Raw genomic sequence first — 27,024 nt, 5'->3', positions numbered from 1 at the left:
CTGGTACAAATTCTTGATTTATTACAATGACTAATATAAATGCAAATGCATTTAAAACTGAACAACAATTATACAAGTCAATATGTGGGTGTTTGTTCTAAGAAACATTATTTCAAAATAACACAAATCTTATCAATTTAAGTTTCAAATGACAAACACAGGTTAAAACTGAAATAACAGACAACAAAAACAAAATGTTAAACTTCAAATACATTATAATTTCAAATGTCACAGGTAATTTGATGCATGACGTATTTTACCACTTAAATTATACTAGAACAAAACCACTGATATACAAATATACATGTGTCTCACAAAAAGTATCTTAATTGTACAAAAAAATGTTTAATATATTAATCTATAGAAGATATTCCTTTTATTTTTTTGTTAAGTGTGTAATATTTTGAAAGTCTGGCATATTGTCGAATACTGCTATTATATGAATACTTTGTAACACCAAATGAGTAATATGGACATAATAGTGACAATATCTATTGCTGACCAAGAAACTCATATGGGATTCAAAAAAGCTGTTCAAAATTCATTTATATCATACTTGTATAAGTTTTCGTTTTCACGAATAAATATAAAATTATATACAATAATCTTAAACCATTATCTCATACCAAACAAGATTATAGTCTTTTGTTATTTACAAAAACCACATGACAACCATGCACAACAGCTCTGGATTAACATATAATACAAGAAAATAGCCTAAATGCAAGTAACTGAACAGTTGAGAATGTCATGAATACATTTAATCCCAACTAACAAATATATTTTGTTTTGGAATGTTAAAAACGCGTAACATAATGGATTGGATGAAGATTTATTCTGTACTTTTTTTATCCCTGAAGATATCATATAACAAACATTTTAACAATATTAAGTTTAAAATAGTTGCTGTTCCTGGCAAACAAGATAATTTCACCAATATTATTTCATGTTTAACAGACAGGGATTATGTACATACAAACAAGAAAACAATATCACAAACACTGATAATCTTAATTGACAACATGGCTTTGTTTTGAACATCTAGTCATGAATCAAGGTAACATGCATGCTGTCCACAAGTGTACACCTCCTCTGTTGTCAAAATGGTTTGATCCCTAGTCTATCCATAGAAACCCAGACGACAATCTGATCTCCACCTTTAGTCTGATCCAATCTTCGAACCTGCAATCTGAAATAAACAGCACAATTTGATATCAAAGATTGCTAACAGAAATGAAGTTAAAAGGGTGATGCAAATATTTGATCAAATAAATTATAATAACAATATTATCATAATTATTATTGTAATTTGTTTTTCCAAATAATGATAAAACAGGAGGTAAATATACATACAAAAGTCATGTGATTGAAGATAAGTTTGTATGCATATTTATTGCAAACAAACACACTTTTTACCCCATAAAACCAAACTGGGCATATTTGTTTCAATTGTATTGTATTGCAATGCTAACAACTTGAACAAATTGCATGCAAAATTCAGCGGCATAATATTAAGAAATTATTATGTCATCGTATTAAAAACAAACCTGTAAAATGGCAACAATGACACCAAATAGTCCAATTGCGCTACCAAAGATCTCAATGATCAGGATCTTAACGAAGAGAGACGAGCTTTGTGCATCGGCCAGGGCAGCACCAGAGCCAACGATGCCGACGCAGATTCCACAGGCAATATTACAGATGCCCACAGTCAGTCCAGCCGCGAACATCTTGTAACCTGCAGTGCATCAACATAAGTGCTTTCACTACACTAAGGGAGATAAAAACAAACAAAACACAACTTCAACACAGGTGTTGAGACTTGAGTAAAGTCTGCTGACCTCTGAAAATTTCATTTGACCCTGATAATGTCAAGCATGGGGTAATTTCACTCCTGGTTTTCAAAATGTTTTAAATGACTAAGAGATATGTTATTTTAATCTGAATATACCACAAAGCAGTGCCCAATCTAGAATTTTAAAAGACCAGGGAAGTCTTGTTTATATGGGCACTTAACTGTTGCATAATTTCAATATAACATTTGTTACATATTTCATACTACATGTATTATAATTAAAATATTGTTTTTATAATTTACAAAACTAGTTTCACTTTGGTAATTACAGTAAATTTAGCTTCTTTATTGAAACAACTAAAATTTGCAGTAATGTGATCAGATAAACAAGAGCACCGCCTTGCGGGTGCAGACCGCTCATCTATTTTCTTTTTAAAGGTGAAGGGACTCTGAATTTCAATCACAAAGGAGGGAGGGGTGGAGTGAAGAGGGGTGTATAGTGTGGGTGTGTGGATATTTGTTTCATTATCTTCCAAAAATGCGAGAAAAAAAAATCGGGGGTGGGATGGAGGGGATTCTTGGGTGCGATGGTTGGACGGTATTTCAAAAATAAAATAATAAAAATAAATATTTGTGTTTTTTAATCGTTTCATAAAAAAAAAATGGGGGTTAGTGTGAGGGTGTGATGGTCATTTGTGAGATGATCTTAAAAAAAAAATAAAAAAAAATAGGGGGGTGGAGGGGGGGGGAGGGCACAGGGGATGGTTTGGGTGAAGTCTGTTGTGGGATGTGTCAGGTAAGAGTAGTTTTGTCAAAGTATCAATCAAATCTAATCATAAATAAAGAAGTTATGGCAATTTTAGCAAAATTTAATAATTTGACCTTGAGAGTCAAGGTCATTCAAAGGTCAAGGTAAAATTCAACTTGCCAGGTACAGTAACCTCATGATAGCATGAAAGTATTTTGAAGTTTGAAAGCAATAGCCTTGATACTTAAGGAGTAAAGTGGATCGAAACACAAAATTTAACCATATATTCAAAGTTACTTAGTCAAAAACAGGCCATAATTCCGTAAAAATGACAACCAGAGTTATGCAACTTGTCCTTTTACTGTACCCTTATGATAGTTTGCAAGTGTTCCAAGAATGAAAGCAATATCTATGATACTTTAGGGGTAAAGTGGACCAAAACACAAAACTTAACCAAATTTTCAATTTTCTAAGTATAAAGGGCTCATAATTCCGTCCAAATGCCAGTCAGAGTTACATAACATTGCCTGCACAGTCCCCTTATGATAGTTAATAAGTGTTGCAAGTATGAAAGCAATAGCTTTGATACTGTAGGAATAAAGTGGACCTACCGGTAAACACAAAACTTAACCAAATTTTCAATTTTCTAAGTATAAAAAGGGCACATAATTCTGTCAAAATGCCAGTCAGAGTTACATAACTTTGCCTGCACAGTCCCCTTATGATAGTTAGTAAGTGTTGCAAGTATGAAAGCAATAGCTTTGATACTTAAGGAATAAAATGGACCTAAACACAAAACTTAACAAAAATTTTCAATCTTCTAAGTATAAAAAGGGCACATAATTCTGTCAAAATGCACGCCAGAGTTATCTAACTTTGCCTGCCCAGTTCCCTCATGATAGTCAGTAAGTGTACCAAGTTTGAATGCAATAGCATTGATACTTTCTGAGAAAAGTGGACCTAAACGCAACACTTAACCGGACGCCGACGCCGACGCCAAGGTGATGAAAAAAGCTCATAATTTAAAAAAAAAATAGATGAGCTTAAAAGGATATGGTGGGGGTCCAAGAAGGCAGGGTGTGACTTAGGGTCAGCAGGGAGCTAGACCCTTCCATTTAGGTCTAGCTGGAGCACTGTTCAAAGAATGACCAACTATAAAAAGTGACAGCCAGATGTATGTGCATAACACTGCATTACAATTAAGTTCTGTATCTTTCCACTTGACATTTGCCAATCCCAATGAATATAGCCGTAGTTCTTGTTTAACACAGCCTAATATAGGTTAACAGTAATTATGGAATCCTTCTATTCCTGGAAAAAATTTTGGAAAATAAATATTTTGACAAGAAAGTGCTGTACTCTAACATGTTATCTATAATTACTAGCATTATCATCAGGAAAGCTAAACAATTACTTCATGTGACACACTGCCTTATAAAATTAAGATAAGACCAAATTGTTTCAAAATCATTCAACAAATGAAGAAGATAGAGTATAATTTCCCTATTTTGACCTATCTTGATCTCAGAATATGACCTGTTGATCTGTGACTTTCAATTTCATGTAATTAAACATTTGTACCTGACTATTCCAACCTTTAATATATGGAGAAGTTAGAGAGCAGACAAAATTCTATTTTGACAAGCAGACAAAGTAATTCTCCTCAGTATTGAATAATGAAACTCTGTTAACACTAGGGAACATGCCTTTTAGGATGATATTTAGTTAAAACATATTTTTTATCGCTCGATTACATCAAAACCCTAAGGCTTATTTGAAACACTCTTGAGTCCGTTTCCTGAGACTAGAACCAGTACTTGGTGTCAAATGGGGAGGTTTAAAGTAGGCTCCCAACCCATGATCTCCCAGTTTAGGCAGACACCATATCCACCACGCCATGGCAACCTTTTTAAAAGACGATATTTACAGTACATGTAAGTATCAAAGGATATTAAAGTATCAAATGTACAAACCTGCTGCATACGAGTTCTTCAGAGCCTCAAGTGAATCTGTATCATTGTTAAAACTCTACAATGGAAAACAATTTACAAATAAAAGTACAGTAGAATTGCAATAACTCGAGCTGGCGATTTCTCGAAAACTGGCAATAAACATTGAAGGGCTGTTTGTAAAATATGCATGCCCCCCACATGGGCTGTCAGTTGTAGTGGAAGCCATTGTGTGAATACGTTTTTGTCACTGTGACCTTGACATTTGACCTAGTGACCTGAAAATCAAATGGGGTCATCTGCGAGTCATGATCAATGCACCTATGAAGTTTCAGGATCCTTGGTTTAAGCGTTCTTGAGCTATCATCCGGAAACCATTTTACTGTGTCAAGTCACTGTGACCTTGACCTTTGACCTAGGGACCTGAAAATCAATTGGGGTTATCTGCAAGTCATGATCAATATATAGTTTCATGATCTTAGGCATAAGCGTTCTTAAGTTATCATCCAGAAACCATTTTACTGGTTCAAGTCACTGTGACCTTGACCTTTCACCTAGTGACCTGAAAAACAATAGGAGTCATCTGCGAGTCAGGATCAATGTACCTATTAAGTTTCATGATTCTAGGCGTAAGCGTTCTTGAGTAATCATCCGGAAACCATTCGGTGGATGGACCGACAGACAGAAGGACGGACCGACATGTGCAAAACAATATACCCCCTCTTCTTCGAAGGGGGCATAAATATATAAAAATAACCGCAATAACTCAAACATGCGATTTTCGATAACTCGAGCATGTGTGCTGGTCCCTGAAAGGCATTTCACACCTAATTAACTGGCAATTATTCAAAGACACTTTCTCGTTTGATCGGTGCTAAAAATATTTGAGTTGTGAAATCAGCGCAATCAAGCGCTTGATTAGGTATGAAGTTAGTCACAGTTTGAGAAACACTTCAAAGTGTCATGCTTTTAGTTGCAGATAAAAGCTACACAGTTATAATGATAATTAAATAATTACCAGCAATCGATAATTATGATAAAATCTATGGTATAAAAGCGAGCATAGCAGATAATACATCGGAATCTCTATACTGAATTCCTTCTTGTCTTTTGCGCTGCATCATGGCAACACAGAAAGACAAGAGCACCGCCTTGCGGGTGCAGACCGCTCATCTATTTTCTTTTTAAAGGTGAAGGGAATCTCATTTTCAATCACAAAGGAGGGAGGGGTGGAGTGAAGAGCGGTGCATTGTGTGGGGGTGTGGACATTTATTACATTTTCTTCCAAAAATGCGAAAAAAAGGAAAAAAAATTCGGGGGGGGGGGGGGGGGGGGGGGGGGATTCTTGGGTGCGATGGTTGGACGGTATTTCAAACATAAAATAATAAAAATAAATATTTGTGTTTTTTAACCATTTCATAAAAAACAAGGGACAAACTTGTCACAAAACCAGGTTTTCATTGTGAAAAAAAATCTGATAAAGGGATATAAACTCAAACTGAACTTTTGAAATGAAAAAACAAAATTAACCCCCTTTGTAAGTTTGTTTTAAAAGAAATCTATTTTTAGTCGTGGCGACCTTGACATTGGAGATATTGACGTGATTCTTTCGTGCGACACACCGTCCCATGGTGGTGAACAAATGTGCCAAATGATTTTAAAATCTCATAATGAATGACATAGTTATAGCCCAGACAAGCTCATATATGGCTATTTTTTACCTTTGAACTTAAAGTGTGACCTTGACCTTGGAGATATTGACCTAATTTTTTCGTGCGACACACCGTCTAATGATGGTTAACAAATGTGCCAAATGATTTTAAAATGTCACAATTAACGACAAAGTTATGGCCTGGACAAGCTTGTTCCGCCCGCCCGCCAGCCAGCCCGCCAGCCAGCCAGCCAGCCCGCCCGCATTTGCCAATCTAATAACCAGTTTTTTCCTTCGGAAAACCTGGTTAAAAATTGGGGGGGGTGAGGTGGGGGGTATAGTGTGAGGGTGTGGTGGGGGGATTCGGGTGGAGGGAGGGGGGGTGGGGGGGGGGATTCTTGGGTGCGATGGTTGGACGGTATTTCAAACATAAAATAATCAAAATAAATAGTTTTGTTTTTTAACCGTTTAAAAAAAAAATTGGGGAGGGGGTGGGGTGGGGGGGGGGTATAGTGTGAGTGTGTGGTGGTCATTTGTGAGATGATCTTAAAAAAAAAAAAAAAAAAAAAAAGGGGGGGGGGTTGGGGGGGGGGGGCACGGGCGATGGTTTGGGTGGAGTCTATTGTGGTATGTCAGGTAAGAGTAGTTTTGTCAAAGTATCAATCAAATCTAATCATAAATAAAGAAGTTATGGCAATTTTAGAGAAATTTAATAATTTGACCTTGAGAGTCAAGGTCATTCAAAGGTCAAGGTAAAATTCAACTTGCCAGGTACAGTAACCTCATGATAGCATGAAAGTATTTGAAGTTTGAAAGCAATAGCCTTGATACTTAAGAAGTAAAGTGGATCGAAACACAAAATTTAAACCATATATTCAAAGTTACTAAGTCAAAAAAGGGCCATAATTCCGTAAAAATGACATCCAGAGTTATGCAACTTGTCCTTTTACTGTACCCTTATGATAGTTTGCGAGTGTTCCAAGTATGAAAGCAATATCTATGATACTTTAGGGGTAAAGTGGACCAAAACACAAAACTTAACCAAACTTTCAATTTTCTAAGTATAAAGGGCCCATAATTCCGTCCAAATGCCAGTCAGAGTTACATAACTTTGCCTGCACAGTCCCCTTACGGTAGTTAGTAAGTGTTGCAAGTATGAAAGCAATAGCTTTGATACTTAAGGAATAAAATGGACCTTAACACAAAACTTAACCAAAATTTTCAATTTTCTAAGTATAAAAAGGGCACATAATTCTGTCAAAATGCATGCCAGAGTTATCTTACTTTGCCTGCCCAGTCCCCTCATGATAGTAAGTAAGTGTACCAAGTTTGAATGCAATAGCATTGATACTTTCTGAAAAAAGTGGACCTAAACGCAAAACTTAACCAAAATTTTCAATTTTCTAAGTATAAAAAGGGCACATAATTCAGTCAAAATGCACGCCAGAGTTATCTAACTTTGCCTGCCCAGTCCCCTCATGATAGTAAGTAAGTGTACCAAGTTTGAATGCAATAGCATTGACACTTTCTGAGAAAAGTGGACCTAAACGCAAAACTTAACCGGACGCCGACGCCGACGCCAACACCAACGCCGAGGTGATGACAATAGCTCATATTTTTTTTTCAAAAAATAGATGAGCTAAAAATAGTCTTAAAAATTGTCAAACTCCTGAGCAATCTAGTAAAGGACCCACTTGTGGGGGGAAAGCTAGATCAGAGAAGCTTCTTGATTTTTGATTATATATGTGTTATGTGGGTATGTTGATTAAATTAAATGAATGAACGATCATTCTTATTGTTTAGTTTAGTATACTATAACCTTCAGCGATAATGGAACTGTCTCAAGTAACTAAAAGAACTGACACAAATGACTAAAGTAACTGTCTCAAGAGACTAAAAGAACTGTCCCAATGACTAAAGGAACTGTCTCAAATCACTAAAGGAACTGTCTCAAATGACTAATGGAACTGTCTCAAGTGACTAAAAGAACTGTCTCCAATGACTAAAGGAACTGCCTCAAATGACTGATGGAACTGTCTCAAGTGACTAAAAGAACTGTCTCAAATGAATAAAGGAACTGCCTCAAATGACTGATGGAACTGTCTCAAGTGACTAAAAGAACTGTCTCAAATGACTAAAGGAACTGCCTCAAATGACTGATGGAACTGTCTCAAGTGACTAAAAGAACTGTCTCAAATGACTAAAGAAACTGTCTCAAAGGACTGATGGAATTGTCTCATGTGACTAAAAGAACTGACACAAATGACTAATGTAACTGTCTCAAGTGACTAAAAGAACTGACACAAATGACCAAAAGAACTGACACAAATGACTAAAGGAACTGTCTCAAATGACTAAAGGAACTGTCTCAAATGACTAAAAAAACTGACACAAATGACTAAAGGAACTGTGTCAAATCACTAAATGAACTGTCTTAAATGAATAATGAAATTGTCTCAAGTGACTAAAAGTAAAAGAACTGACACAAATGACTAAAGGAACTGTCTCCAATGACTAAAGGAACTGTCTAAAATGATTAAAGGAACTGTCTCAAATGACTAAAAGAACTGACACAAATGACTAAAGGAACTGTCTCAAATGACTGATGGAACTGTCTCAAATCACTAAAGGAACTGTCTCAAATGACTAATGGAGCTGTCTCAAGTGACTAAAAGAAACTGTCTCAAATGACTAAAGGAACTGCCTCAAATGACTGATGGAACTGTCTCAAGTGACTAAAAGAACTGTCTCAAATGACTAATGGAACTGTCTCAAGTGACTAAAAGAACTGTCTCAAATGACTAAAGAAACTGCCTCAAATGACTAATGGAACTGACACAAATGACAAAAAGAACTGACACAAATGACTAATGTAACTGTCTCAAGAGACTAAAAGAACTGTCTCAAGTGACTAAAAGAACTGACACAAATGACTAAAGGAACTGTCTCAAATGACTAAAGGAACTGTCTCAAATGACTAAAAGAACTGACACAAATGACTAAAGGAACTGTGTCAAATCACTAAATGAACTGTCTTAAATGAATAATGGAATTGTCTCAAGTGACTAAAAGAACTGACACAAATGACTAAAGGAACTGTCTTGAATGACTAAAGGAACTGTCTAAAATGATTAAAGGAACTGTCTCAAATGACTAAAAGAACTGACACAATTGAGTAAAGGAACTGTCTCAAATCACTCATGGAACTGTCTTAAATGACCAATGGAATTGTATCAAGTGACTTAAAGAACTGACACAAATGACTAAAGGAAATGTCTCAAATGACTAAAGGAACTGTCTCAAATCAGGGGTTTAGCTAGGCTAAAAATTTTGGCAGAAGTCACTTCTCCCTAAAGCCAAATTAGGGAGAATTGGTAACATCTTTGGGAGAAATGGTACATTTGCGTCATAGATCTTAGTTTTACGTATATTTTGCATCAACTTAACGGATAAATGGTTTCTGTTCAGCTTGCAATCAACTCTTCACTTGTTTTATACAATAAGACATGTAAAGTATATAAAACCATTATTTTTCTTATTTTATTAATTGTTGATTATGATTGTACTTTTAAGTATTTTTTCCTGAACAGGTGTATCAAATAAACTTCAATTGTAACAAGCCCGTAATGTTCAAAATCTCTTCCTTGTTAATTTTAAGCAATTCAACATTAAATCAAATTCATATTTTGTTACAAATATTTGTTTTAAATTTTAAATTCATTAAAAATCTCATTTTACATCAGAGATTCCAAATCTGACCAGTAAATGAGTCCCATATTTATTGCCAGTGCTGGGTTACATCTTCCCATTTGATCATTCCTTAGTATTGTTTTAATGGGCCATTTAACATTGCTGATGCCAGCACAAGGCAATTAATCAAGGCATAGTCTATTAACAATTTCAAGAAGTGTAATAGCTCCAGACTGTTCTTTTGAATGTTCAACTTTGCATGACCTGTAAATGGGGCAACTTATGGCTGAGAATCCTCCTGTGTCCAATTATCCACATCAAATTGATTTTAATCGGTCAATTTCTGGCACAAAGTAAATCATTAAAAGGCGGAGAAGTCACTTCCCCTAAATGAAATTAATGTGTGAAGTTAAGATTAATTTGGCGAAAAAATCGCCCACTTCGCCCACTGGCGAGACCCCTGTCAAATGACTAAATGAGCTGTATGAGGATCACACAAATTTCAAAAAACAAACTCCATACAAGCAAGAGAGAACCAAAATACTTACACCAACATTATTTGTTATAACAATGGCCATGATGATTCCATAAATGGCCACTGCTTCGCAAAAGATGATGCTAATCAAGTTCTTGGTTTTAATTCTTGGAGCCTTAACACCACCGCCTAAAATGCTTGATCCAGTTGTGAAAATGCCCCTGAAACACAACTCTTGTGAACATAAAATGTGCCTAGTAAATTTATACTTAAACATTAATAATTATGCCCCTCCAACATCTTGCAGAAAAGTTGTCCCTGACAGTTTGACATTTGATCGCTTGATTTGAAAATCATTAATAGCTAACCAGCTAACTTATATGATCCTAAGAATAGTCTAGATATCCTGTAGAAACAATGTTCATGTTACAAGCAGATGTGACATTCATCTTTGCCCTTTCACCTTAAAATAAATTGGCATTTTTGTTTCCTACGAAGTAACCAGCAGCAGTGCAATTTAGATTATCATCAGTTTATTGATACAGACTCACCTTTACCTTTGCCTTTAACCTCATAACACCAAACTTTAGAGGCATCAATCTTTCCACCACTGTACAAGTTTGTGTTAATGTTGGTCAAGGTATTCTCAACATGTGCAGAAACAAATTATCTGCTATTAACCAATGACCATTGAGCTAAAAATCAAAAGGTCATTCTTTCCTCCCAATAAACAAGCATTCCAATTTAGATGTCCGCATATCAATTTGTTTGCTAGATGTTTTCATATGCAGAAACATATGATAAAAGCTCATGTGACATTGGCCTTGTGACCTCAAAATCAAAATAAGTCTTCTCTTTCCATTATGTAACCAACTTAGATAAAAGGTTCTAAAAAAGATTTTGCAACGAATTTTGTATTACATGTACAAACCCTGTGACCTTAATCTTTGACCTGGTGACCTTAAAATCATTAAGCACCTTCCTCTTCACCCACAAAACCACAAATTCCATTTGAATGATTATAGATCAAAGTATTCTCAAGATATTGTGCAGAAAGGAATTTTACATTTACAAGTGCGTGTGGCCTTGTATTTTTACCTATTGACCTCAAAAAGCTCAAATTAAGGAACACAATCATTGTTATGTATTGAAACAATGTTTTATATATCATTATTTGAATATAACACCAGTTTAAATTGAGACATTATGAATAAATTGATATTCATCTAGCTACCTTAATAAAATAATAAAATGCAATGTTTTTTTTCTTGAAAAAAAGATAAGAGTAATAAAACAAACAAAACAAGGAACGAATTTGTCACAAAACCAGGTTTTCAGTTGAAAAAAGTCTGATAAAGGGAGACAATTCAAAATAAGTATTGTTAACCCCCTTGTGAAAATTGACCTTGATTTAATTTAGAATGGGGCAGTTTGTAAAACATGCATGCCCCCCAACTGGGCTGTCAGTTGTAGTGGCAGCCATTGTGTGAATACGTTTTTTGTCACTGTGACCTTGACCTTTGACCTAGTCACCTGAAAATCAATAGGGGTCATCTGCCAGTCAGGATCAATGTACCTATGAAGTTTCATGATCCTAGGCCTAATAATTCTTTAGTCATCATCCGGAAACCATTTTACTGTTTCGAGTCACTGTGACCTTGACCTTTGACCTAGTGATCTGAAAATTGATACTGGTCATCTGCCAGTCATGATCAATGTACCTATGAAGTTTCATGATCCTATGCGTAAGCATTCTTGAGTTATCATACGGAAACCATTTTACTGTTTCGAGTCACTGTGACCTTGACCTTTGACCTAATGACCTGAAAATCAATAGGGTTCATCTGCCAGTCATGATCAAAGTTCCTATGAAGTTTCATGATCATAGGCGTAAGCATTCTTGAGTTATCATCCGGAAACGCTTTAACTATTTCAAGTCAGTGTGACCTTGACCATTGACCTAGTGACCTGAAAATCTATAGGGGTCATCTGCCAGTCATGATCAATGTACCTATAAAGTTTCATGATCCTAGGCCTAAGCGTTCTTGAGTTATCATCCGGAAACCATTTTACTTTTTCAAGTAACTGTGACCTTAACCTTTGACCTAGTGAACTGAAAATCAATAGGGGTCATCTGCCAGTCATGATCAATGTACCTATGAAGTTTCATGATCCTAGGCCTAAGCGTTCTTGAGTAATCATCTGGAAACCATCTGGTGGACAGACCGACGGACCAACCGACCTACGGACGGACCGACATGTGCAAAACAATATACCCCTCTTCTTCGAAGGGGAGCATAAAAAAGTCTGATAAAGAGAGACAACTCAAAATCACAATGTGCATTGTTACTGATTGTTTATAGTTACATAGTTGTTTCAAAATCAATCTATTTTTAGTTGTGGCGACCTTGACCTTGGAGATTAAGGGTATCACGTTTAAACATGGGCGTTTCGTGTTTTGCTCAAAAACATTTACAAAAACAGTTAACGTTTAAACGACAGTCAATGTCAACAGAATCCATTTTAGTTCATTACATTAGGTTGTTGCAAAACTCATTAAAAGCTGCTGAAAAAGACTCGTATTTGTATCACGTGCGCCAGATGGCCCTTATTCACAGTACCGTAGACATAACAATACACCTGTACGACCTAGACGTCTTGAATATTTTACCCACATCGGCACGAAGTGCTCGGGAAAAGTTTCCCGCTATTTCTTGCATGATCATGCCCCTAATCGTCTTGAACATTCAACGCGCGTCGGCATGAAGTGCATGAGGAAAATTTCCCGCAGTTTATTCATCGGCATTCATTTTTAATTTAATGAACAGATACTCATTTGATGTACATCTTGTTAAGTAAAACAATACAAACAATTAACACCGGTGTACTCTTATTGAAGAAATGTGGGTTAATTCATCTTTGTTACAAAATATAACGGCATGTAAGTAGAAAACGCGTAACCCAATGGTTAGACAACGACAAGAACAGTTGGTTTTAATATGACGTCATTGTGCAAATGGGTTATGAACTAAATATAACTTCCGGAAATAATCACTACTTTCAGTTTGGAAATGTGATGGCACTGATGCTTTTAAAACGGGCGTATGGATACCGTTTAAACGGTATCATTTCGTTTATTTCATTTCGTTTAAACATTTAGAAAAATCTGTAAACGTGATACCCTAATTGGAGATATTGACGTAATTCTTTCGTGCGACACACCGTCCAATTATGGTGAACAAATGTGCTAAATGATTTTAAAATGTCACAATGAATGACATAGAAATGGCCCAGACAAGCTCATTTATGGCCATTTTTGACATTCAAACTCAAATTGTGACCTTGACCTTGGAGATATTGACGTGATTCTTTCGCGCGACACACCGTCTAATGATGGTGAGCAAATGTGCTAAATGATTTTAAAATCTGACAATAAACGACAAAGTAATGGCCCGGACAAGCTCATTTATGGCCATTTTTGACCTTCAAACTCAAATAACGACCTTGACCTTGGAGATATCTACGTAATTCTTTCGCGCGACACACCGTCTAATGATGGTGAACAAACGTGCCAAATGATTTTAAAATCTGACAATGAACGACAGAGTAATGGCCCGTACAAGCTTGTTCTACCCGCCCGCCAGCCAGCCCGCCCGCCGACATTCGCCAATCTAATAACCAGTTTTTTTCTTTGAACCTAGTACTGTGGTATTAGATTTTACTTTGTTATCTTGACATAGAACCACTTACCATGCTGCTCCAACAACTGACAAAGAGATGGCCAAACCAATGCCCATACAGGCCCACATGTAGGGTGAGATACTGCCCAGCAACCTGAGGACAAAGATGGCAATCTTCTCTTTAATATGAATCGCAATTCTACATATAGCAAAAATTCAGTTTTGCAACACTGTATAAGCAGTTTAAAAATAGTTAATAATAAAGAACAAATAATACTTTTGTACATATAAGTTCACCAAAATTGCAGGTTTATAATGAATTTTTTGCTTGTCAACACTACTTAACACAGTTACAAGAAATTAAACATACAAATTCAATTATTGAGTTTTTACAACAAAGCCTGCAAATCACAATTCTAGAAGAATTCAGTCACCTTATAAAAACGTTCCACATGGTCTACCACTTGATAAATGTATTTCTTTTTCAAGCCATATTAAATAAGAAGTTAATAACATCCATTTTCAGCAAAATTTTCAAGTTCTCTAAAAAGAAAACTTAATGTATCAATTTGATTAGATGTCCAAGATTGGATAAATGGTTGTGGACGCTTAAATTCAATGGAATTCCTTGTATCTGTTTATAATTCTCATTCCTGAATATCATATTATTGTACACTTTTTATTTAAATAATTTCAATGAAACATAAACCAGCCAGACATGTTTACTTCAAATGCCAAAATGCCAGTTTATAAGTTTTAATCACAACAATGTACATGTATGCAAATAATTATGAAATGTATATTTTAAGGGTAATGTTAAGTTTAGAAATGAACCTAGACAGTTAACTCTGCTTCGAAGATGATGCCAATGTTTGCTTGTTTCATGAAGACATTAAACATTAAAAAACAAACCATCCTATGTCGAACCGACTTCCTTGGCCTGTCAAGAGGTAATAGCCACCTAAAAAAGTAACATACCAGTAAATTGCATTATACTTCCTAAACAATCCATGTAACTATACCACATAGACCTTTCCTGTAAAACTAAGGGTACTTATCACAGAATCTATTGATAAACTGCTGATAAATTATAAAATGTTGTTGGTTATCTTCGGGGGGGGGGAACAAATCTTCCAACAAGAAAAAATGTTTTGACAGGGCTATTTTTCTAGATTTGGGGAAAGTGCCTGGTCTTCCATGTTGGGGATTTTTTTTCGACACAACTGAAAACAAGGCTATTGTCAAGCAATATTGTCCCCTACCGGCTCCAAAATTTGGCAGAAATCCCACCATTTTCAGAAATTTTTTTTGGTTGCCATAGCAACCACAATTTTTGACGTAGGAACAAAATGAAATGACATGCATAATGTCCAAATTGCCATCTATACATGTTGCAAGTTTCATGAAAAAATATTCAAAAATTTTAAAGTTATCGCAGGATCCAGAAAACCACCATTTTGAGCAGTATTTCATGTCTATTTGTTGCGAAAGCAACCAGAATTTTTGACCTAGGAACAAAATGAAATGACGTGCATAATGTCCATATTGCCATCTATCCATGTTTCAAGTTTCATGAAAAAATATTAAGAACTTTTAAAGTTATCGCAGGATCCAGAAAAGTGTGACAGACAGACTCACAGACAGACAGACCTGCGATCCAGAAAAGTGTGACAGACAGACAGACAGATGGACAGACACACAGAGCGCAAACCATAAGTCCCCTCCGGTGAAACCGGTAGGGGACAAAAAGGTAAAAAATGTCTACAAGTAAGCATGGCATTTAGGGAAAATTGCATTCTTTAACAAAAAAGGGGAAGGGGCCTTCTCTTGGAGGAAGGTGTCTTTTTATTAAAATAAGGAAAAAAGAAAAGCAGCTGTACAGCTGGCCCAGTGGTTGATGCTCTTGTTTTTCACATAGGTGACCCAGGTTCAATTTCTGATCCTGGCCGCATGTGAGTTTGTTTGGTGGTCACCATAAACTGGACAGGTGGGGTTTCTGCTGGGTACTCCAGCATCTCCCCACAGCACAAGACCATACCAAAATTGAACAATCATAAAGTAACAACGAAATAGCTGAGTACTGAAGCTATAATTCAAAATGCGTACCATTTTTGTGAGTCTAGACAGTGATTAATTAGGTAGGAGTGCCAGGCTGGGTAAACACACAATATAGCCTCTGGCTAGAAAGGACCTCATCAATTTCCAAATACAGACAGGAAAAAAGCCCTGTTTGAGTTAGCACAAATTTTTTGTTAAATTGCCAGAACGGAGAGTAATTTTCTTAAGTTAATTTCGAAAACTGGTTAACTTTGAGGAACTTGCCTACTGATCAAGTAAAATTTATCATAAAACTCCTAAAGACGACAGTGGGACAACTAAAACAACATTTACTTTTTGACAACTAAAAAAACCTTCACCTTTTATAAAAAGGGCACATTAATGCACCAGGTTGTATTATCTAAGTCATAGATTTTCAATAAAGCATGTTTTATTATCTTTTAATTCACAAATTTTCATTTTAAATATATATTTTTAATTAATAAAGGCAAAAGCCCGCGAAGCGGGCGTTGACCGTTTATTTGCATCAATTTTCTGAAATACAGAGAGACATGACCTTATAGGCTATCAAGTCAAATAATTCCTGCCGTCATCTATTTTCACGATGGAAAATCAAAGACCGCTGGAGCAACATAGGCACTTCGACAAACGCTACATGACACGTAGATGCATTCCTCAAGAAATAATACGTCATGGCAGTGATTATTGTGTAGCGAATCGTACTCTATGTTATTGTATAATATGTTTTTCAATGCCAAATGCGATTTTTTGTTTTTCTTCCTGTTTTCCTGTTTCCAGGCCTAACGCCGTTACGGGAATAAGCCAAATACCAAAGACTGCTATACTAAATTTCACGTTCACTTTATCCAAACATAATGTTCAGAAATATAACCCGTCTAAAATGTAATGCCTAAATCCCAACGCAATTAATCCATACATGCCAGAATTTTTTAGGTCCAAGCGGGACATTCCATAAAAAATTGTCGGGACATTTGACCAAAAAGCAGGACACCTAAAACGATCTATCATTCCATCTTTACTGTAGTGGTATAGTACTAACAAAACCTCTTGATACTTTTATTCAAGACATAAAACATCTGATATGAAGCATGAAATCTAAAACTAAAACATAACAATAACAGTTTTATTAAATAAGACAATAGCAAACAACGAAGATAATATTCATCTTTTTAGAGTACAAAATCTGGAACATTACGACAACAATACTCATTATATTACTTTCAATGGCAAACATTAACGCAGGGGAGGCTATCCAGTACACTGAAAGTACGGGTTACAGTAACATCAGCTTGACACGGAATGCGCGGCCGTACACATTTCCGAGGTAGGTTTTTGGTGGAAGTAAACCGTCTTTGTATTCATTTTAACTGTTAACAACGCACCTCGTTGTTTTTATTACAATTACACTAGACAGGATGGGTATAACTTATTGGACTGTTTGTTGCAATTTTGGTATAATGCACATTCGGATTATCCCGCTATTTTGGAACTAAACATTGAATGTAAAAGACTCATTAATGACTTAGAGTTAATTTAAAAAAAACAATTGTTTTGTAAACCGTTTCAAATAAAGACAAAAACAAACACATTTTCAACATTTATTTCATTATAATACAACTATCGATAGCAATAAGTGACCACTATCTTGTAGACCACCATGGTGTGAATGCCTGATAAAATCAATAATTAGCTGATAAATAGCTGATAAGGTATCATAAACAACACTGGTACACACGAGAAGTAGAATGGGATTGTTAATTGGGCGCAATAAAAGGATAAGCGGTGGTGTTAGCGAAACAGAGCTTGAATAGCGAATTTTATTGGGAACCTATAGACCTTACTTCGTTTTTACGAATGTCGGGACAAATCGTCTCATATCGGGACGCCGGGACAAAGGGCCCAAAAGCGGGACTGTCCTGCCGAGATCAGGACGTCTGGCATGTATGAATTAATCAAATAAGATTAGTCTCAAATTTATTTTATTCCTTCAATTCTGCACCTTATTTTTATTATTATCCTCATCAATTAATAAAAATATATATTTAAAAAGCTGTTTTTGTTAAAATCATTAACCCAAGCGTTGTTTAGAGGTCTTAAATTTAAAGGGAGGTCACCACTGCGAAAATAACAATACCGAAATCCAGCATCCGCTGTGTATTCCCTAATTACGGTCGCGAGCGGTGCATTTATGGTATTCGTCTGCAGCAGATATTGAGGGAAGAACTGTCCTGTTGAGAGCTCCTGGTCTTGGTATATTTTATTTAATGGTTTATTTATTAATTATAATTGAGAACTAAATAACAACAACCAACTTAAATATAAATTGGTATAATTATCCACATAATTAACAAATTTCACATAATTTCTTTATTCAAATCCACATTTGTGTTATTCAAAGTACTGGTAGTCAAGAAACTTCATGTACCGGGGTATTCATGGTATAGAAATTTCAACATTTAATTTCATATTCATGTAATTCAGTTGTATATATTATTTTAAACACAATCATGTACATATATTTATTAAAAATACATGGTTATCCAGTGATTTTTTTTTTATTTTTTTTGTTACAGCCTGTGGCATTTGGATTGGGAAAATTAGCGCGATAAATCATGAAATTGGGAAAAATAGCGTGATAAACCATGAAATTCGGAAACATTATAAATATGATTATAAGAACAGAATAAAAATTGCTAAGTTCATGTTTGACAGCATTTTTATATTATAAAGTGTTGCTTTCATGTCTTCTTACAACATTTAGTTAATATCCTTCCACATGCATATTAAACTTGCAATAATCTATAGATTCTTCAATATACATGTACCATTATGATTTAATCATAATCTCTTTAAGAGTATGAATTTAATTCAGGATGTTTTTTAAAGTAAAATATCATTATGGTATGGTGAAAACATTAACAAATATTAACAAACACGCTTTAGTGTTCTTGCTGTGTTAATGTTGTATTAAATGGAGCTAAAATAATACGTTTCATTTGTTTACCTTTAAATATCTTGCACAATTGACATCCTCAGTTTAATGCTATTTCACCAAACTATACAGCGTTACAAACAAAACAAGGGACAAAATTGTCACAAAACCAGGTTTTCATTGTGAAAAAAAAATCTGATAAAGGGAGAAAACTCAAACTGAACTTTTGAAATGACCAAAAAAAATTAACCCCCTTTGTAATTTTTTTTTTTTTTTTAAATCTATTTTTAGTCGTGGCGACCTTGACATTGGAGATATTGACGTGATTCTTTCGTGGGACACACCGTCCCATGATGGTGAACAAATGTGCCAAATGATTTTAAAATCTCACAATGAATGACATAGTTATGGCCAGGACAAGCTCATTTATGGCCATTTTTGACCTTTGAACTCAAAGTGTGACCTTGACCTTGGAGATATCGACGTAATTATTTCGCGCGACACACCGTCCAATGATGGTGAACAAATGTGCCAAATGATTTTAAAATCTGACGATGAACGACATAGTTATGGCTCGGACAAGCTCATTTATGGCCATTTTTGACCTTTGAACTCAAAGTGTGACCTTGACCTTGGAGATATCGACGTAATTATTTCGCGCGACACACCGTCCAATGATGGTGAACAAATGTGCCAAATGATTTTAAAATCTGACAATGAACGACATAGTTATGGCCCGGACAAGCTTATTCCGCCAGCCCGCCAGCCAGCCCGCCAGCCAGCCAGCCCGCCCGCATTCGCCAATCTAATAACCAGTTTTTTCCTTCGGAAAACCTGGTTAATAAAGCAGAATATGCATATGAATCTGATTATACACAGATCCACTAACATATAAATCAAATCATGTTTGTCTCTTTCCATTTTCGAACGGTTCTCATCTTAAATGCTTTAACTTTGTGAGCTCCAATTTTCCAACACAGATTTCCGTGACGAACATTCACTGTGAACATTTCTAATAATATTTGTTGTTGTTCATCTCAAACGTAGTATATTTTAGTGTTATTTATCATTTTCGCTGCTGATCGCAAACTTCTCGTCTGCTTGCCGCCATCTTGGACATGTGTAAGAACAGGCGTTTACAATCGGGATACATCGACTATCGTCGGTATCCTCCTCAATATAGAGAGAGATGTGTGGATAGCAACGTAAAATCGTATTCGGCTACATTCGCGAACATTCGTAAGTCAGTTTTCATGCGGCGAGCACTCATTCTACGAAATTAATGCTAAATGAAATTGTAATCTTATTGGCTTTATTGGGAAAATTTGGTCATATTTTGGGAAATTTTGGTCAGATTTTTGGGAAAAAACGTCATTTTTTGCAATTGGGAAGCAGCCGATATATATCAGCGGTAATTTTGGGCAAAAAAATCACTGTTATCAAAAAAACTTAAAAAGCTTTTGCCGGGAAATTAGGTAGCACCTATAATCATATTAAAAATAGTTTCACTTTGTAAATGTAAAGCATTTATTTGAACTAGTAAAATGTGTTGTACAATTACATGATCGGAACTAAAAGGGCATGCCAGGTCTGACGAGCAGATTGGGATTTCAGGACGGAGGGGTGCTGCGCCCATCCATTTAGGCCTTGCTAGAGTACTGTCTTGATACGGGCAAAAGCCCGCGAAGCGGGCGTTGACCGTTCATACATATGGGAATTTAGACATAAAATTACATAAGAATACCACATATGGATACGTCTCAAAACAATTTGCCACGCGACATATATTTTCGCGATGCTATTTATGAACTTGAACAAATCAAAAACACTTTGACATATGCTAATTCACATGTAAATACATACCTCAGGAAAAGTTATATCAATGACATCATAATTGTGTAGCGAATCGCACTAAATATTCTCGCATTATTTGTTTTTCTTCGCAACCGTTCCAGAATTAAGTCATCACTCAATTATCTCCCCTGAATGCTCTTCTTCAGTGGGTATAAGCCGAAGACTGGTTCACTACATATAGTGACAGTCTTTACCAAACACAATTTAGGTAAACATAACCCGTCTTTAATATATTGCCGAATCTCAAATTTCTGTCGAATTTATTTGCTTTGAAATTTTCGATATCTTATTGTTATTATCATCCTGACAAATCACAAACGCTTGTTAAAAATTATTTGTTTTAAACATTATAGTTGGCATCTCTATTCTTCCAGTATTCTCGCGGTATTTCAATAACGACACCCTACTGTTTATTTGTCAGAATTTTTGACGCATTTTCCATTTGCTCTCAGAAAGAAGTTTTACGTGTGATCATGAGCAATATTCTGGTAAGTTGTCGTTGTTGTCCACCAGAAACACATTTATTCACAAAATTTAAAGATATTCCGATCTAACTTTTAAGTCTTTTAGCTTTAATTTTTAACGTATTTACACCTCGTCTGCTCGCACTTTACCAATATCCGGAAAGGTTACATATCACTATAATTAGTTTAGGCCTAAAACCACAAAACCCGATACCGTTGGATTTTCGTACCACAATCTTACGTAAAAAAATCTTCCAGATTCGAAATCAACAAAAAAACAAGACATTTATAAATTGTCTGCATTATTGATCAAATTTTAAGATATTTGTTTGTTGTTGCATTATTGATCAAATTTTAAGATATTTGTTGGTTTTCCGTTTTTAGAAGCTGTTCTGGCAAGGCAAGAGCTGGGCATCATACAAGCCATTCTATCCAGCAAAACTGACAGTTTTGGTTTACAGAAATCAACAAAGGAGGGATTCCTGAACTATCAAAATTTCCAAGCTATACACACAGTTATTATCTGCTGTGAACTTTATTGGTTCTGTTTGTTTACTTGGATGGAACATGTGTGAACTTTTATAGAACTGTGAAAAGTCTGTATATGTCTATATATAAACAAAAATCAGCTATGGTATAATAAGATCAGATGTGCAAACAATGTCAAAGGGTTGTTAAATTAACAATTTGAAGGTAATTATGCTGAAAAAATATGAAAGTTCCCATGCAAATTTTGTCTGTATATCGACAAGTGTCTGCCGATAAATGTCAAACTAGTAATATAAAACTTACCACAAGTATGTAAAAGCACTAAGTACCTGTGATCATTTTTAGTAAGATAGTGTTATTCTAAACAGTAGCAAATAGCTTGTTTAGTAAATGCATAATGCGATTAATATGATTTCCGTTCTATTGTGTAATTAATAAATTGGTTGTTACTTGTTAATCCATGATAAATGTTTTATGGCTAGTACAAAACCAGCAATGTTAATTTTGTAAAAGGTAATACAATAACACCACTTTGTAATTTCATATACACGTAAATATTCTTGAAATGTAGGTTGATGACAGTGTTTTAGTTTTACTTATTTTGTAACTATTATTTTAATTTTTTTATGTGCAAATAAATGATGTGAAGTGTTTTGTATCTCCACACAATATTCACATACCTTTTTATATATGTACTGTGTTATGTGTTATTTGTATGTTTAAATAAAATAATATGGATGGTATAACATGATGCATTCTAATATTTGCATTCAAATTGTAACTATAGAGCTAAGTGTATGCAGTTTAGACTGTGATTTTAGAATTGCAACAAAATGGCTAGTTTTTTAGTGGCGACAAAATTTAAACTATTCAACAATAGTTTGTGAAAGAAAATTAGAAACCTGCAAGATACATGTATTTATTAAATATTTTAATTGCAAAACAAGTATGTTGTTATGCTGTTACACATAATTATACATTGATAATAAATAATAAGACAATTAGATGTGTTAACGTTTCCCAACAGTAGAAATCATTCATCTGATGAAGTCAGTGATATACAGACGAAAGCTCGAGGTATGGCTTTCAATACGTAGTGTGTGTTAATTGACAGTCTAAAACTTATTGGATTAATAAAATCCTGTCAAATTTGTCAATCAAAATTTATTTGACACATCACATGATTTTGATTATGTTAAATCAGTGTACTGTATGCTAAATGCAACTGCTTTAGCAAGCTGTCAAGTTGAATTGAGACATTTGATGAAACAAACTGTTTCCTGGGTAGGACCAGTGTTTAGTGTCATACCATGACGTCGAAAGTCTACAAGACCTTCTAGGTAGAACGAGTAATGTACTTCGACGTACACTTTTCACCGACCCTTGAGTGTAAGCCAATCAGAAGACACCTTACGTCTGTTGCTTTTAGAGATATTTGACATTGAACATTATTATCATTATTATTTATACCGAATTATGCGACTATCGACCGCTAACTCATAGATATTGTGCTTATTTATTAAACATTATTATTATTATAATTTATACCAAATACGCACAATATGAGTTAGCGGTCGATAGTCGCATAATTTGGTAAAAATTACCCACTTAAGGGATCAATACAGATACCTCCCAGTGACTAAGCCAGTTAGCAGACACTCCATCCACTATACCACAGACACCGAACCAGCAATAAATTCCTGTGGCTAGAAAAAAAAAGATGCTAGATCTTTAAGCTAGGAACATGTAACTTGTTTTAAGATTGATTTTTTTGGATGCATTACTTAATTATTGCAACAATTATAATATTTTGAACACAATCATGTCCATATATTTATTAACAAGATGTGTTTGAGAAACACAATGTCCCCCTATATGATGTTTGACCTTGTAGGATGACCTTGACCTTGACCACTCAAAATGTGCAGCTCCTTGAGATAAACAGGCATTTCAAATATAAAATTGCTAGCTTCAATATTGCAGAAGTGACATTACATGCGCAATTTTGACCCATATACTTAACCTTGAAGGATGACCTTTCACCACTCAAAATGTGCAGCTCCATGAGATACACATGCATGCCAAATATCAAGTTGCTATCTTCAATATTGCAAAAGTATTCACAAAATAAGCGATTTGGGCCACATATATTTGACCTCTGACCTTGAAGGATGACCTTGACCTTTCACCACTCAAAATGTGCAGCTCCATGAGATACACATGCATGCCAAATATCAAGTTGCTATCTTCAATATTGCAAAAGTATTCGTAAAATGAGCGATTTTGGCCACATATATTTGACCTCTGACCTTGAAGGATGACCTTGACCTTTCACCGCTCAAAATGTGCAGCTTCATGAGATACACATGCATGCCAAATATGAAGTTGCTATCTTCAATATAGCAAAAGTTATTGCAAAATGTTAAAGTTGGCGCAAACAGAAAGACCAACCAACCAACCAACAGGGCAAAAACAATATGTCCCCCACTACTATAGTGGGTCCTCGGATGTTTTGCCCCAAAGACGTTTCCGCCCTGGTCGTTTCGCACCTGGTCATTTCGCCCCCATATTAGGTGCGAAACGACCAGGGACTAGGTGTTGAGTAGTTTAATTGGTGACCATTATATAATCATCAAAGAAAGTACCCTGAATCAATAATGTAAGTATATTAGTGGAACACTAAGTGTTGAGTAGTTTAATTGGTGACCATTATAATCAATAATGTAAGTATATCACGCATTAAATAAAGAATGCTTCCATTGTCGTTTTATGTAACTAAACTACTAAAAAATGTTAATTAAGTGACACAAGTTGCATTAAAATGTCAGAAAAAAACATGAAATATACATTAAAACATGTAATTATAACATAAATGATACTTGAAAAATATGCATTTTTAATTCATATTGTCACATTAATTCAGATGCTGTTTAAAGTCTTGTTTTCTTTTCAATGCAGACACAGGAGCAAGAAATTAATCATTAATGTTACTTAAAAACATATAACATTAAAATTTTAAGTTAGCTGTAGAGTAATACAAGCCTATTTTTTTAAGAAATACTTTTGAAGCTTTATTGTGTTAATATGAAATTTTATCTTCATGTAGAGAACAAAACTATATCTCTCAGTGACTAACACAATCAAATTGGTAATAGTGACTGCTCATTGTGTTTCGAAGTTACATGATTACATGTTCTTATACTGAACTCACTTGCATGACTTTAATGGATGTAATCTAATTTCATTGTGAATAATTGCCCATCTCTTTTTTCTAAATCGTTTTATGTAACTAAACTACTGAATTATCGTATGTGTTCATCGCGATGTTTTACACCACTGTTATTCTACGTTATTTTATGCCAAATAAATAAACAAATAGACTCTACGGACTTTTCTTTGTGTTGCTTAGACGCTGTTGTGTTTATGTAGTTGATAAAATATATAAATAAAGAATGCTTTCATTGTCGTTTTATGTAACTAAACTACTGAAATATCGTATGTGTTCATCACATTGTTTTACACTGTTATTCTACGTTATTGTATGTCAAATGAATAAATAGGTCAGAAAAATTATTTCTTTTTAATTTTTTGTTACCAGGGGTTTTTCTGCCTATTTTGGGAAAAGGAGTCTGACCAAATTGGGAATTTTTTATCGACAAAATTGGCCATTTTGGGAATTTTTGCTTCGATGAAACGGCTCATTTGGGAAAAAATTGTGAATTTATCATGCTTAAATAGTTCAGTGGTTTAACAAATAAATTTGTTTTTATTTGTTATTTTGTCTTCTTTATTTAAACTGATGCAATATTGGGCATGTTCAACGTTTATTCAAGTACTGGCTGTACTGCAGTTTTGTTTTTCAGTTACAGTTACTCTCTGAGATAAGAACTGTACAGACAAAACCGTATAGCAGATATTTTTGACCAAAACAAACACTGGTTAGTCAAACATGTTATAAGACACTTCATTCTTAAAAAAAAAAAAAAAAAAAATTTTTTTTTTTTTTTTTGGAAATTGGGATTTTTTTTAATAATTTCGGTTTGGGATCGAGTCCGTTTGCTTTGGGAGTGCCTCCGTTTTCCGGAGGCGTAGACAGTGCTGAAAAACCCCTGGTTACCACTCTAGAGTCTAGACTATAAGTTTAATCATTGACGTGATAAATATCCTCTTATTAAAATTATATAATGGTCACCAATTAAACTACTCAACAACTATTGTTCCCCTAGTATGGGGGCGAAACGACCAGGTGCGAAACGACCAAGGCGGAAACGTCTTGGGGGCGAAACAACTAGGGTGCGAAACAACTTGGGCGCAAAACGTCTGTAAATCCTATAGTGGGGGACATAAAAATACATGGTTATCAAAAAAAACTTAAAAAGCTTTTGCCCGTAAATTAGGTAGCACCTATAATCATATTATTCTATAAGATGATAAATGTCAACTCGAAAAAACAACAAAACGCAACATTTCAAACACATAATTGATTAATTTACCAATAATTGTAAGCGCAGTTGAACCAAGCGCCCATACGGCTGCATAAACTGGATACGGTGACACTCCAAGAGTTTTCATCGGCCCCCGTGGTTCGTAATCCATTGTCGAAAATTAGTTTTAGATCTCTAGCTGTTCATATGATTATCATTCGTTTCCGGTTAAAACGGTGGTAGAGTTAATTTCTCATCATGTGATAAACCGTTTCCGGTTCCTGAAGAGGTTAGTTTAAGCTATTATGTCAGTATCCGGTGTATGGTTACACATCACCAAACGTACAAACGTATATATATAAAAGATATGATAATAGACCTGTGGTACATAATTTACGGGCAAAAGCTTATTTGATAACAATGTTATGTAATACAGAGTTGGACATTATTGTGGTCGAAACATCATATTTGTTTCCAAACAAAAATAATGCATCCATGCAAACAATTAAATAATATTTTTTGCTTGATGAAACGTTTTACATATGCCAAGCATTTAGATGTAATATTTTATAATTGTTTGCTTATTTAGCCTCTGTAATTCAAAGATAGTTCCGTGGCTGAAGCGTAGTGTATATGGTGTCCGCTTAGCAACTCGGAGGATCAGTATTGATCCTTTTAGTGGAATCGTTCTTTAGATCTCCCTTTAGAAACCAAATACTGGTCCTATACCAGGAAACAGATTACAAGTTTGTGTTATGTCTCAATTCAACTAAAGCTGTTGATTCTTGCAGAAC

At 35.0% G+C, this 27,024-nt stretch overlaps 1 protein-coding gene across 1 annotated transcript; it reads right to left on the bottom strand.

Moving 5' to 3' along the window:
• Nucleotides 1-4: 4 nt before the first annotated feature.
• On the bottom strand, nt 5-26,502 carry LOC127861551 (V-type proton ATPase 21 kDa proteolipid subunit c''-like). Its single transcript, XM_052400159.1, has 7 exons — nt 26,300-26,502; nt 14,901-14,949; nt 14,059-14,142; nt 10,382-10,529; nt 4,517-4,571; nt 1,548-1,738; nt 5-1,189 (listed from the first exon to the last, which is right to left on the bottom strand). The coding sequence occupies exons 1-7, from the start codon at nt 26,400-26,402 to the stop codon at nt 1,160-1,162; spliced, it is 660 nt and encodes a 219-aa protein (XP_052256119.1). The 5' UTR covers nt 26,403-26,502; the 3' UTR covers nt 5-1,159.
• Nucleotides 26,503-27,024: the final 522 nt, after the last annotated feature.

Source organism: Dreissena polymorpha, chromosome 16 (assembly GCF_020536995.1).
Source record: "Dreissena polymorpha isolate Duluth1 chromosome 16, UMN_Dpol_1.0, whole genome shotgun sequence".
Classification (NCBI taxonomy): Eukaryota; Metazoa; Mollusca; class Bivalvia; order Myida; family Dreissenidae; genus Dreissena; species Dreissena polymorpha.
The sequence above is the reverse complement of the archived record's forward strand: the minus strand, read 5'-3'. Positions and strand labels throughout refer to the sequence as shown.